This window comes from Amblyomma americanum, chromosome 5 (assembly GCF_052857255.1).
Source record: "Amblyomma americanum isolate KBUSLIRL-KWMA chromosome 5, ASM5285725v1, whole genome shotgun sequence".
Lineage (NCBI taxonomy): Eukaryota > Metazoa > Arthropoda > Arachnida > Ixodida > Ixodidae > Amblyomma > Amblyomma americanum.
The window spans coordinates 202,993,599-203,008,220 of record NC_135501.1 but is presented as its reverse complement, the minus strand read 5'-3'; the positions used below and the strand labels follow the sequence as shown (position 1 = coordinate 203,008,220).

The following is a 14,622-nucleotide window of genomic DNA, read 5'->3' as shown; positions in this document are numbered from 1 at the left end:
CCGAGTTGTGCACCAATTCCTGCTTATGACCCTGTTTTTTTTTTCATCTTTTTGAACCTATATATCTTCCTGTGCTTGGAATAAAATCTGCCAGTTGTCAGTCAGCGCTTGCTTTGTCTCCTTATTTTTTCCCCGCCTTTCGGGCTGTTTTAAGCGTGAACCTTCACCAACAAGCCCTGTTCGCCACACTCGTGCTAACTTTAATCATATTATTCTTTAAAGGTAAACAAGACACGGGTTCATATTTTTCGCAAGCAATGCAGAGTCGGCAAGAAAACAGCAGCTTGAAAGAAGAAGCAGCAGCTCGTGCCGCGAGCCGTTGCAATCAGTTCAGCCATTTTGTTCATCGCTGACGGTCGGTTCTTTTCCTATCTGCTAGCTGAGCCTCAGGCACTACAGTGAAAAGCCTTCTCCGACTACCAGGCTCTGGTGCTTGCTGGGTGGTTCCTGCTACGTGGCATCTTCATCTTGGCTACGGCTCTGGTGAGCTCAACATATCCTGTTTTTGTCCTTTACGCTTTCAGGGCTAGCGTGCTCACGCTATCGGTGGCCAGCGCTAAACCAGTGCAGCGTTTCCCATGACCAGTTAACTCTGTGTGAGGTGTAACCCAGATGAACGTGTGAAGACCTAGTCCACGAAGCTTTTCATATCTTTATATTCTGATTTTAGCGTCGCTTCAGTCTGTCGAGGGACGAGTGCATCGGGGCCCCAGCCGCCTACTGAGGCTGGTAGTGCCCAGTAAGGCTGTCGGCACCAATAAGCATACAGAGGTCCGGCGTAATCCTTAGCACTTCTATGAAGATAACAGCAATTTTTTTACGGGCGGCTCCGAACTCGACATTTCCTTGGTTTGCGCACAGAATAAGTAGCAAGTGGGAGGCCGCCAACGTAAAATACCACGCAAACGAAAGGACTGTGACGAAATCTAACGTTCGACGCTGTCATTTTAAGTAGACATTCCTTCGCTGGAAGTAAAGCAAAAGTAACGCTGAACAGACGAAAGGGATAGCTTTTTACCTGCAACGCTTCTAAAGTTTCAGGTATCAGTTGCTCAACAAATGTCCGCAGACGATTACATTTTTGAACGGTTCTGAGGCACTGCGATAAAGCCTAGGCCTTCTGGTGATGCATGGTCTCCCTCGGCAGACTGCCACTATACCGTATGACACAATCGATTGGAATGACGGGCGTGTTTGTGCCCCGACCACCGTAATGTCCTCACGGCCTAGCACCGACCAAGGTCATCATATTGTTCAATTTGTTTTGCTGCATTACATTGCAGTCTGTTAGTTTTTTCTCCATATTTTTCTGATTTTCCGAAAAAACATAACATTGCAAAAGAGTGTAACAACAAAAACATACGTTATCGCCTATGCATGTGTAGGCGTGTAGCACCGTTCAAGCGCTGGCATTTTTAGGGTCCGTAGTTTCCACATTCCAAAAACTTTAGAATGCCCTCGGGTGCGAAATTGACTACTATAACATAGGTCCATTTTGAGTGGCCGTTATAAATGGGGGACATAAATGCATAAGATAGACGAGGAGCTTCTTTCAAGACTGAAAGCTGGCCTCTATAAAGTCATCGCACCACTTTAATCCACGCACGCATTTCATATTTCTGAAAAGAAGACCGTGTAAAAGACTTACCTGGCAATATATGCTGCTTTTCAGTAAATGTGCCCAGTGCACTTCTAAACAGCAGGTTTAAGAAGGTTGGAGGATACAGTTACCTCGCCCGTTTTTAATATCTAGACTTTGGCGGGAGGTGGGGGGGGGAGGGTCAGGTAGGCTTAGGCGAAAAGCTATGAGAATAATCTTTGTCAAGAGCCGCAACCAAAGGTGACATGACAATTTTTTATTTCGTCCAACAAAGCTGGCGGTCACAGCGAGTGCCAGCCAGGCAGCGAATGCTCATTGTGCCCCTGCATTGTGCTGCTGCATTCGTGAAGCCTTGAAGTCTGTCTCGAATGAAGTGGTTGCAGTCGGGAGCAACTTAGATATTCTTCCGTAACGGTCCCACACTCTTTTGACTTTCATTCTTGAGAAGAGTGCCTGAAAGCAGTAGATGAACCCAAACGTTGACAGAAGTTTCTGGCCAGCATGCTCGAGAACGGGATACCTTACTTCTGGCACCTGCTTCCGCCTGAATTCGGCAGCCTCTGCAGATCGCATTATCTTCCAACCCGCTCTTCTTGGAGTTCCTGGAGCAGCACTTAGAATACGTCAGCATCTCCGACGAAGCTTGCCATGGTTAGATAGCAGCCAACGCACCATAAAGGGATTGTTTATAAGCACAAAACATGGTTTGAGTTCTTTGATATCTTCACACTGAGATTGAAAATCACTATGAAGCTCCTCAACATTGGTACTCACTAATGTTTGCTTCGGTCAGGAATCGTTGTACAAGCCGAAATATGGGCGAAAGGACGGCGGGGGGGGGGGGGGGGGGGAGTGATTGAAGGAATCGCGAACCACGCTTGCCCCCTCAAGAAGCCACATACGGCTCGCTTGCCACAGTTTGGCCACCCCTGATCTAGAGATTAGCCAACCAACAGTACACCATCAAAAAATTCAAGTAACGGGATACACAAAGAAAACTTGGGGCATGATTTAAGGTAAAAAACAAGCGTAGCTTTTATATCGCCTGTTTTGAATATCTAGACCTGTGAAGGGGCCACTTTTTTCGGCCAGCAGGCACGATGTGTCGCTCGTTTTCTCTGCGACAAATAAGTTGGCTAAGCTACGCCCCCGAATCTGTGGCGAGGGCGAACGCGTTTGCAAAAACCAACATGAAGAAGCATTTGTTAAATGTGCCTTGGGAGTGGTGTACAAGATCCCCCTGTCATGTGGAAAATGCTGTGACACGTGATGTGACCACCCATATAAATGTGACTAGCTGACAAAATACATAAGTTATAGTAGCACTCTTTTGTGCCATGTCGTCTTCTATTCTGTGGTTGCCTTTTTTGCGCTGTCTTAGCTCCTGGTGTGAATCGCCAACACTACCATGTTACGTTTGGAGACGCCAACATGCCAAGAATATTCAAGCCACTGGGAATCATCAATCTACAGAGGCTTCAAAGGGCCGTCAATGTGGTTGCAGCGCCACGAGTGCAGGTGGTGGCGTCTACAAGGGTCCTGTCCCCCCCCCCCCCCCCCCCCCCCCCTGCTGTTTACGGGGTGAAACGGCCCTCCGCTGTCTGAGAACGGCTTTGGTGAACCTGTCTTTTGCTCTCAACGCCGGACCCACCCGGGACATGTTTCTCCCGGAGGGGACGACGGGGGAGCCGGCGAGCGGCGGGACTGCAAATGAGCCGTGGCAAATGCGGCCGGGTTTGACTAAGCCAACGTCGCCGGAATCCTCGTGCTTCGAAAACAACTTCGTCTTAGACAGTGCTTTTCCTTATACGTGGAACCTTCTGCAAACTGCAGTGGCAACCTTTCGGTCCCACGCTCCACGTGAAAGCTTCTGCAAACTGCGGTGGAAACCTTTCGTTCCCACGCTACCGCTGTAAAGTGCAGGTGACTGACCTTCGACGCTGCCATGGGACCCCCTTCGGGCTATTCATCACTGAAGCCTGGACAGCGCGGACCATAATCTGCCAGAAGTGGCAAGAGTGTGTGGCTGGGGGCGTCCTGGAAGGCGGACCCGGAAGACTGGACACGTGATCTACATCACAGTGATTCGACGCATTTTTAAAGAACTAGATTCCCCACCTAAGGACCTGGGGACAGGGGACCTTATTTAAGCAGTGATCTGGCGTGTGTTCGCCAGCTCCCGATTCACTCTTTCGAGCTTTGTAAAAATGTAAATAAACCCTTTCAGTCTCTTCTTCACCTCGAAGCCCCTCTCATCTCTTCGTCACCCCCACAACAGCAGTCTCCCGATCCGGAACCCGGGGACACCGACCTTGGCGAGAGACGGCACAGGCGAACCAGGGGCCCGCATCTAACAACCAACATCATGTTTTATTGAACAAATGGAACAGAACGTTTTCACGTGAAAAGCAGTGCATAGTGAAGACGTTGTTCCTCTGTTCCGGCGCTGCCTCGTCGGTCTTCACCTTGAACCATGTCCCAAACGATCCAACAAGCTACACTGGAATTCTGTGAGCATGAGTTAACCGAAATCAAGCCTGGCTTTTCGCTATTATTAAAAAAATAGTCCGTCATCTTGTCTTCACTCAGGCTTTCAGAACCTCGGGATTTTTGCCATGAGTAGTCAGGCTCCCTGTCAGTATACCACGTTACTCGTCAAAGGGCGTGTTTTCTGTAACATTTCCTTTCGTCCAAATATCATTCGGTCGTGATGTCAATCATGATGATAGTGAAAAGAGATGAGGAAGAAAACCGTTAATCACAGGCACGGCTGATATGGGCATGGCACCATTGCTAGGCACCCAACGCCATTCGTCGGCGCCGACCCGGTTTGTAACTGACTCGTGGGAGTGGTGCAGTAAGTGGCATCGAGGTCTTGTTGCTGCCATCCCCCATGGCGTAAGCCACTGACAGCAGCGACGAATGGTTTGGTTTGGTCTATAGGGGTTTAATCTCCCAAAGCAACTCAGGCTATGAGGGACGCCGTAGGGAAGGGCTCCTGAAACTTCCCCCATCCGGTGTTCTTTTAACGTCCACTGACATCGTACAGTACACGTGCCTCTTGAATTTCGCCTCTATCGAAATTTGACCACCGCAGCCGGGATCGAACCCACATCTTTCGGGTCAGCAGCCGAGCACCATAACCACTGAGCCACCGCAGCGGCTGCAGCGACGAATGGCAGATGGCGAAACCAAACGAGAAGGAAATGTGACGTTAGAAAATAAGTCCCTTTATCACCTTGCACGCTGAAGTAGAAGATTACGACACTGAGTTCGATATTAATCGCGTGGCTTCATTTCAGCTCTGGCACTGACGGCCTTGCTACCAGGATCACTTCGGGCGTATCTTGCACTCTTGATCTGACAGCAGCGTTTCTGCCAGCGTCTGTTCTACGAAGAATTTTCTAGTGAATCCTCACAATGAGTGAGTATATGTTTGTCTGCAATAGCGTTGCCTGATATATCCGATCCCCTTGCACAGTGACCGCAATGCAGCGTCATTGATTAGCTACGTTGTTTGGGATGGCATCCTGAGCCAGAGTAAGACATATAAGTTAAATATTCAGTGTGTGTTCGTGGCTGTTTGCAGGTTATTCCTCGCCACTTCAGTCGAGCGTACACCTCATCTTTGATGACCATGACTCCGTAACTCCAGGTAAGCATGGAAGGCGCCTGTTGTATGCAAAAGCGATTAATTTTAACCTGCAAATTACATATCACGTACGCTCCTCTTTCAGTCGATACAACTTTGCATCCTCGACTCCTTTATTAAACTGAGTATATTATGTGCACGAAAACACAGCACACGGTAAAAAGAAAGGCACCGGACATGTACTACTTGCAACTAGAGTGGCAAGTATAGCACCTCTCTGGTGTCTTTCTTTTCCTGTTAGCCGTGCTTTTGTGCTCTTCATCTACTCAAGCTATTAACCAACTTGCCGAGGAACGTGTTCTGCAGAAATTCCATTGCTGAAACAGCGAAAGAACCCCCAGCACGTGCACTTCGTTTTCACACTGTTTTTCGCCCGTTCTTTTGTGTCAAGGCGGTGATTGACTCTTGCAGCCGCGTCTCGTGTCAGTGCGAGATAGACATCTTCAAGTGATTAGTAGGCTACGTGATGAACACTGCAGTATAGACAGGTCAAGTAATGATGAGCAGTTCATGCTAAAGGTTTCTCTCCGCTCCCATGAATGCTCCCATTGACTGCAAACAACGCATCGTTCAAAACCAGCCTCATCGCGTGTGTACGTTGGTTTGCATGTGAACAGAAAGAGAGCTTTTCCTTTACGGCCTGCCCTATCAATGTTGTGTGAAGCTGTCGCCTGGATTCCATTTTTTCGATGTTCCCCTATCTGCTTAGAGATATTTTCAAATATTTTTTTTTTTGTCGAGCCTAACGCATTTTTTCCAATATTTCAGAAGACTCCAAAAGAGGGTAAGGCTTACTTATTTCATTTGTATTACTGGAAGGGCAACATAAGCCTCATCAGGGAACTAAACCCAAATTCGGACAATCCCGGCGTTGTGGTTTGTCACAAAATTCGCTGATTGCTCCAGACAGATATGACGTCTTCAGGTCGCCGACCTCCTCCCAACCCCTATTGGTGGTCCCCGCTGCCTCCCTCACCACCCCCGCCTCCAACTCCGTTTCCGTTCCGCTTTTAGACAGCGGAAAAACTCGGGTCGGCGGTCGGGGGTGCGACGCTCGTCAAATGGAAACTTCTACATTTTCTTCGAGCCCTCCTTGTCCTCGTTTAATCTATTTCTGAAGACGAAATAGATACTGATTGATTGGTTTGAACCCGGGAACCCCGGATCAGTAGCCCAGCGCCTAATCTCTGAGCCACCGAGGCAGGTATGAATGCGAACCGAAGAGCTAATTTCTGAACACGCCCTATCTTAGTTATCTTTCTGATGGGGTCTGCAGATTCAAACTGCTTATTCCATTGTTTGCCGGACAATTGATGTACAACGATATGCGTTCTCACCTGCATGAGGTTTATGTAACTTTCTACGGAGAAGTAATAGTTTTTATTCCGTCTTGATTCAAATGGACTCAGTGCTATGGTCGCATTTCAGTTTAATTAGCATGAACACCCAAATTGCTTTATTCTCACGCCAAGGACCATAACGCTGGCCCAAAAACCGTTCTAACAATAAATTATTTGATACATGTCTGATGCGTATCTGAGCCATGCCATTCCGCACTAAGCCGTGCGGTGATCGGCTTCAGCGTGATCCGAAACAAATCCTTGCAGAGACCACGACCTCAAGATGGCGCTCATGGGCATCGCCTTCTGCCTCGTCGCCGTCGGAGTTGTCGGCCTGACCACCTTCGTGGTCCTCGAAATGTCACGCGCTGGTAAGAGCGTCGACATGAGTCCTATAGAGTAACTACAGGAACGTCGCCTAGAGAGCACCCCTGAAGCATCTCTCGCAACAGATTGATGTGAGCGATGGACTTTGTGAGGACCAGGCTTAAACCTTTACATATTCCTCGGCATTTTCTGAACCGGAAATTTCGCGGTGAAAGCGGAACGCACCGTACTGGGTAAAAACCAGGAATGTGGCCAGGTTTAAGTATATATAGGGCAATATTGTGGCCTCCGGGACTCAGAACAAGCACTTAGTCACTGAACTGCTTTACAGCGTCCTGTCAAAAGTAGCCACGCGGTCGTTACTGGTTCTCGCGCTATTAGGAGACTTGTTAGCGGCGTTTACGATATGGCGATGCTATCGGGTAATAAAGCGGTAAAGAACTGGCAGTGGCTCAACTTGGCTAATCTTGGAATTCAGCGTCAAAGTAAACACGCTTGGTAAACCTCTGCGGCTCGTCCATTGCAGCTCCGCTACACGCTCTCCACAGCCGCTCTAGGTAAACTAAAGTTAAGTGGTCAAGAGTTAGACACCATAACTGTACCGCATATGGTCATGCACTGCTAACGTGGCTGGGCTGAATGTCGTCCAGTGTCATTGCCTGGCCTACGCGACGACTCGTTTACCTAGCGCAGTGACGCTTTTCACTTGAATAGTAGTTGAATAGTGGGGGCTAGTGCATAGACGCAGGACAATAATACCCTTACCTCCGGCTGTGGTCCTACACCTGCGCACTGGGCCCCCACTATTACCCTACCCTCCAACCGATAGCGTCACCGTATTCTAAAAGTCCCTCAGACAGAGGAGAGTAGCGGTGGCGTGGGTTCTCGTCACCCCCGGTTTTCTTAGCAGCCGACGAGAGCTGAGGACCGCAGCGCAGCCGCTCTGTCGCCGCTCCTTTCGCTCACCCGCTTTATGTGCGGTCGTGGCAGCCTGTTCACATAAAAAAAAAATCATCCCCTGATGTTGATATACGATGAGATTTGTAGTAAGAAAATTGGATATATGCTGTGGTTGGTTAATTGCACGATCCATTCATGGGACGTAAATTTTAACGCCACCAGTAAAACGGCTGTGTAGCCGTGGTACCGCAGCACTGGCGACAGGAAGAAAGCTGCTTTTACAGTCCTGTATTATCGGTCAGGACTGTTGGCCACAAAAATAATTGTGCTCAGTCAACTTCAATGATTGGGTAAGAGAAGAACGCACCACTAGTGTACCCGTGTAAAACTAACAACATTGATAGGAAGAAAACTTTAAGCTAAATAGATATATAAGCCTTATATTTCTCAGCTTCAACAGGAGTGACCATCAGGATATCCGTGGAGTACCGAAATAAAAACTGTCCAAAAAGGCGAAAACTAAGAGATGCAGCATAAAATGTCGAGCTAGAAGCATACAAATTAATAGTGCAACAAACTCTGGCATCAGCAAGCTTAATCAAGGATAGATACAAGCAATATCTCGTAGAAGAACTTTAACATGTTCATAAATTGTCAGTTACATTTATACTCTAACAACTTCGTTCACGACTGGTGTTGACCGCAGGAAAATTGCTAAGCTCAAGTATTTTCATCTTTTCACTCCCTCCTTCATCCCTTCCCTTACGGCTCGGTTCAGGTGTCCAAAGATATATGAGACAGATGCTGCGCCATTTCCTTTCCCCAAGAACCAATTATTACTATTATTAATTATCAAGTATTTTCATCAATGATGTTACAAGGAGCCCGATTTCGGCTTCAGGGTGTAGTTCATGCCAACCTGACAGACTGCAAGTTTAACGCGATAACGTTAAGGGCCCCGTGTCGAAGAAAAGCCTGTGTCGTCTGCGTCGGCCGTGAGTGAAAAATTCTAGAATCGCGCACGTAGCGCCATCAGGCGACACCCACTACAACCGCCACCTTCTCCTTATAGCAATGTACCCCGCTGCCCCAACAGATAGCGCGCGACGGTAGCGGATCCCGCTCGTCTCGCTCAGGCGCAGCGGGGCCGTGCAGGGACGCAGGAATCGCGCGCTGAGCGGCTAACAACGCAGAGCACATCCAAGGCGCGTTCACCACGAAGCTTGCGGCTTGCTGCCCGCTCGTTCGGCGCCGAAGCTATGCTGGCGTTCTTGGCATCACAATTGTTGAGAACGACGTGCCGACGAACTACGACTGCAATTTGAGTCCCGCGCGTTTTGTCAAGGCGCCTGGCAGCGCTTCTACGTGGTTTGCCGCTCCGCGCGTCCGTTTCACCGTACGGGCAAGGCGTCGCGCCGAACTGGCGATGGCGCTCCGTGGACTCCCTGCAGGGCTGCAACATGCTACCGCGTCCCGCTCTTAAAGGCATAGCTTAAGCGTCCGCCAACTTTTTGTTTTACACACACACACACACATATATATATATATATATATATATATATATATATATATATATATATATATATATATATTTGGTTTTGGGGGAAAGGAAATGGCGCAGTATCTGTCTCATATATCGATGGACACCTGAACCGCGCCGTAAGGGAAGGGATAAAGGAGGGAGTGAAAGAAGAAAGGAGGAAGAGGTGCCGTAGTGGAGGGCTCCGGAATAATTTCGACCACCTGGGGATCTTTAACGTGCACTGACATCGCACAGCACACGGGCGCCTTAGCGTTTTTCCTCCATCGAAACGCAGCCTCCGCGGTCGGGTTCGAACCCGGGAACTCTGATCAGTAGTCGAGCGCCCTAACCACTGAGCCACCGCGGCAGTTATCTATTTCATGCTACGAGGAGACGTTCATTAATTCCCATTTCTCCAAAAAACTATTTACCGATTTAAAATGGCTGAACAAACACTTATTGCATAGAACTTGTTCACTGGAAAGTTTTGCTTCACCCAAGGAACTATGTTGCATTCACTGAATGCACCCTTCCCTCCATGTAGCAGTTAGAATGGCCTAATTGTGTATAGAGATAAATAGAATATGTAATATGCCTCAGTGATCATCGGCTGATAGAAATAATCAGTTTTGTTTAGAGGAGTCTTTAGAGGTTGCCACAAGGGGTTGGTTTCCGTCATTATGTTCTCTGATCACCGCCGGCGCATTATCACTTTGTTACGTAAGTGGCCACCTTATCTCTCTGGAATGATAGTAGCAGCGCAACTGTTAACGCGTTAATCGTGGTTGTCGTAGGTGCTGTAGGTGCTTTTCTCGGTAGTTGCCCGTCACCTTTAAATTAAGCTCGAAGGGGAGCGGCTGGCAACCTGTCTTCGTCGACCGCAAAGAGAATTTCGCAACTGGCGAGTTTCATTCTGTTCATGCCTTTATTTTCGCCCAGTAAGCAATTCGAGTGTAACGTCAGTCTGTTGTGGGCCAAGTCCGGATTTGTACTGTCACCCAATGTAAGCCGTGTCAAAATGAATTGATTACGACTTTCTTGCGATGGAGGCTACTTTAATTTAAATGTACAGTTGAATGAGTCCGAAACAAAGGTATTGCCGCAACATGGTATTTTCACTGAAGGCGATGATTTGGAACTTAGTTACTCTTGTAAACTATTACCGGTTGTCCACATCGCCAGCGACTGCAACAAGGTGATCGCATAGTTTCAGGTTCAGTAGACACCATCAAGAACATCTCCTATGTGATGCCAACAGTTCCACAAAAAAGCGAAACTGACGAATGTTACCCAGAAAAAAATATTGCCGTTGGTTGTGCGTGTCGTTTGCACTTAGAAACGGAAGATTTCTTTTTGCCCTGATTAAAAAAAACTCCCAGGACGGTTGCGACTGTGTAACGCGAGATTCAGCGATGGAAGAGGAAAATATGCAGCGCAAAAAACGCATGGACACAAACACAACACAAACAAAAGCGCTGTCAGCGCTTGTGTGTCTTTCTTCTGTCTTCCATGCGTTTTTATAGCTGCATATTTTCCTCTACTGTGATGAACCGACAGGCCCAGATTACCACTCTTCATCAATTGAGCAATAGCTGTTAAGGCGTTTAGTTTAGTTTAAGCGTTTAATAACGTGACCACTGACGTATTGGTCACGTGATGCACCCATGCACTGGCAGGCGGTCGTTCCAAACAGTCATCCGTAGGCTTATGCGACACAGGTTGACCGTGATATAAGGCAGGTGCTTTAAGGACATTCACCCGGCCGGTGGCGTTATTAACGCACCCACCGGTTAGCTGACGGTTACGCGCAAGCCAGAGACGGGCGCCTAACAGCTCTCGCTGTAAAGTTACTCTTTCAGAAAGCGAACTCGTAATGGGTTAGTGAAGCAGACAATGTCCAATAACGGCCCGTTGCTTCGCAGGTGACGGCAACTACGACGACTACGGAGATGCTGAGCGGAAGGATTCGGAAGACAGGAGTGGTGCCGGCGCCAGCGACAGTTTTGGCAGAGAATCCCGCGACTTCAGCCGCACCACACCTTCGTGGCGAACCCGCCCTCCCCGGTATACGCGGCGTGAGTTGCATCAGAGTCCTTTAATCTACCTTGGTCACGGCACTTCTCCGTAACGCTATTAGAGAGTTTCGTATGTTGCTCGCGTGTGCCGCGCTGCGGCGCTTTGGAGCCATCGACTGCAGAAGTGCATCGTCCTACCCGTACAAAATTTTCTTTAGACAGTCTATAGCCACTCCTTAGTCTTCCATACGTAAAATCTATAGACTCTCTATACACAACCCTTGAGTACAGTCTATAGAGAATATATATCATATAGACAGTGTATAGACGATCTATAGGTTTATGTCCATAAACATTTACTAGACTTTTGTTGATAGACAGGCTATAGACTTCGAAGACAAAGAAATATCTATAGGAAGGCAATAGTCTATAAAAAGTCTATGGACCATTTTTGTATTTCGCGATCAAGAACGCTTCCTTGCTGCTGTTAATTTCACGTTGAAATTTGATATTTACTGTGCTTTTGTGCGCTCACTTAAGGTACCTTTAGGATCATTTGGTACGCGTTGGAATGCAGTTCCAGTTACAGGGGCGCAACTAAGAAAGTCTCGTTGGTTCCCAGCCCCGGTGACACGGCGCTGCTGAGGGAAACTATGCGTCCAGTAGCGCGGAAAGAAGCAGGTGGCTTCACCACCCACTTGAAATATTTCGTGCTCGGGAAACACCTTTTTTTCATAATTCAAAATACAGCCGAGCCCATTTTAAAACGTAGCAGTTATAACGAACGCTCGTTTATTACGAATGAGTGGTGCTTACCGGAAACCCTGTATTGGAGCAGTGGCACTGTATCTCACATGCAACGACCGACCATGACGGAGCAGCTCTGGTATAGCTAACCAGGGGGCGCTGTATAATGAGCCCCGCCGTCGAAAAATGAGTTTTCCGACGGCGTGCGGACATAAAAGCGTTCCCTGTTTTCATTGACCCCCCCACTTTCAAAACAACCTGGCGACTCTAGAAAAGCAGTAAAAGACGCCATTGAAATTTCCAGCCAAACGTGCACCTATAGGCAGCAGTGCGAAACGGTGCGTGAACGTGTGCCGGCTAGTTTCAGATGGAAGCACAAGCGTGATGAGCGTGGAGGTGTGGCAGCGTTGAACGGGATACAAGTCCACATGGTAGGTGATCAACCAAAGGAGCTGCTGTCCGAGGCTGCTGTTCGACCTATTAGAGACTGTCAGTCACATGGCGCCCCAGTCCCCGCAAGGCTTGGGCCACTAAAAGGGAAAAGGAGTGCGCTACAGGACAGTTTACTCCATTTTAGTCCATTGTAGGCTAATTAGCGTTTAAGGTTTACGCTGAGGTAAAACTTATATTCATCAGGACTCATCGTGTTCAGCTTTATTTTGTTCTTACGTGCAGAGTGGCCTACACAGTGCCCTTCAAGAAAATGATAACATATCTAGAAATTATTACTTAACTATTACACAACCGCCACCAAAGCATTCATTAAATGGCATTCCCATATGATTCACATCGTTTAAATAATTGTTGGCTTGTTTTGTACATGCAGCTTAACCAGAACCTCGTTTTCCCTATCCTGGTTAGCTGAGTGAAAAGCGGGACAGCTTTTCGAGCGTGCGCACTTTGTCCAAAGCAAGAAAGCGTCGCTGGTTAGACGGGACGCTTCGAGCTCACATGGCTGAATCAGCCGATGCAGTTAAAAGGTCACGTTGTCTCTCGGCCGAGCACCAATTTAATCTCCAGCTGCCATGGTAGGGAGATTGGTTGCTCACACTCCGAAGGGGAAGTTGCCGCCTGACACACGTGACATCTGTCACGTGACAGCACTGCGCTGCACTATTGAAAACCTAGCGTAGGGAAGCTCTCGCTTCAATGGTTTCTTCCTCCACGTCCTCAGCCAACACGACGGCAGCGTTCACTCGGTGGAGCCGGCGATATACCAGGACGACAAGGACGTTTTACACCTGGTGGAACCCACGCTCCTGGCCCACCCGGAGTACGCGGAGATGGACAAAGTACACGGGGCCCCGAGTACCAGACTGGACTGCCGCACCTACCGCCACAACAACGGCGACCACCAGAACAACGGCGACCACCAGAACAACGGCGACGACCAGCCGCGGAGGTGGAACGCCATCGGCGGACGCCTTCCGGCTGGCCGCAAAGTTCATCAACGAGTCGCTCGACTGGGCCTACCAACCGTGCGACAATTTCTACAAGTTCTTTTGCAGCAGATTGGAAGGAGGCACTAGCACGCTGTCCAAGGCGAGTTTACGCTCGGCTCTGTATATTTAGAGAGACGCGCGCTCAGCAGGCGATGCATTCCGGTCAGTATTATTATTGCATCTTGACACCCCGTTTTTGAAACGAAAGGCTTCATACGCTAGGTAAAACAGTCGTCGCGTAGGCCGGAGAATGATCTTGAACGACCTTCCGCCCAAGCACATTAGCCGTTAGAAGCGCGCTATGCTAGGCTAGTTGGTTGGTGTTCACGTTAGCCGCGTATGAACATATGTCGTACAGTTATGGTGTCGAACCCGTCACAACTGACCTGGACCTATAACTTTTAAGCTTTTCACTTCAGACCTTGAGTTGTCTTGACATATGACATTTGGTTTCTCCTTTGACCTAAGAACATACGATGGGGTGATGTGAAGCCACGTGATTACTGCCTGGTAGGGGTGTCGTAATACCATGCGGTACACGTCATGGCCAAGTGGTCGTGTGGGTGTATATAGAACAGCTGTCGCGAGCATGCAGTGAGGCTACCATGAACGTGCCTGAGATGCTTGGGAAGCGCCCTTGCTTTTCGCTGAATTCGTGTTAGCCAAGCTAAGCAACTGCCAATTTTTTCAATATATTTTTATTGGACTTAGATTATCACGCTACCTATTCTTATTTTGCGTTTTTGGCACTGTTTATCTTGCCATTTTTATGTCGCATTTCGATCTCTTTAGCTCATTCCTCTCTGTTATGTTTCCGCGATTGAGGGTATGCGAAATAAATTCAGCCAATGTTCGTCGTTGTCCTAGTGCAGCAGTACCCCCCCCCCCCCCCCCCAAGTTGCCGATGAGTTAAATACAACGCTTTACAGTGTTCTAAACATAGCAGTTAGGAGGCAGGTATATTCTAGCCACTTAGCTCGAAAGCTAGATAATTGGTGTCAACGTGATGGAGATCAATTTTTAAGGTGGTATAGCGCAACTATCGCCATATAGTATAAACTAAGAGTGTCTCTGTAT

The 14,622-nt window shown here is 48.3% G+C and overlaps 1 protein-coding gene across 1 annotated transcript; it reads left to right on the top strand.

Moving 5' to 3' along the window:
- The first annotated feature begins 343 nt into the window (after nt 1–343).
- On the top strand, nt 344–13,675 carry LOC144134532 (uncharacterized). The gene is made up of 7 exons (XM_077667440.1): nt 344–483; nt 4,903–5,024; nt 5,190–5,255; nt 6,021–6,036; nt 6,860–6,963; nt 11,264–11,416; nt 13,278–13,675. Exons 2-7 carry the CDS (start codon nt 5,021–5,023, stop codon nt 13,673–13,675), a joined length of 741 nt encoding a protein of 246 aa, XP_077523566.1. The 5' UTR covers nt 344–483; nt 4,903–5,020.
- The last annotated feature ends 947 nt before the right edge of the window (nt 13,676–14,622 follow it).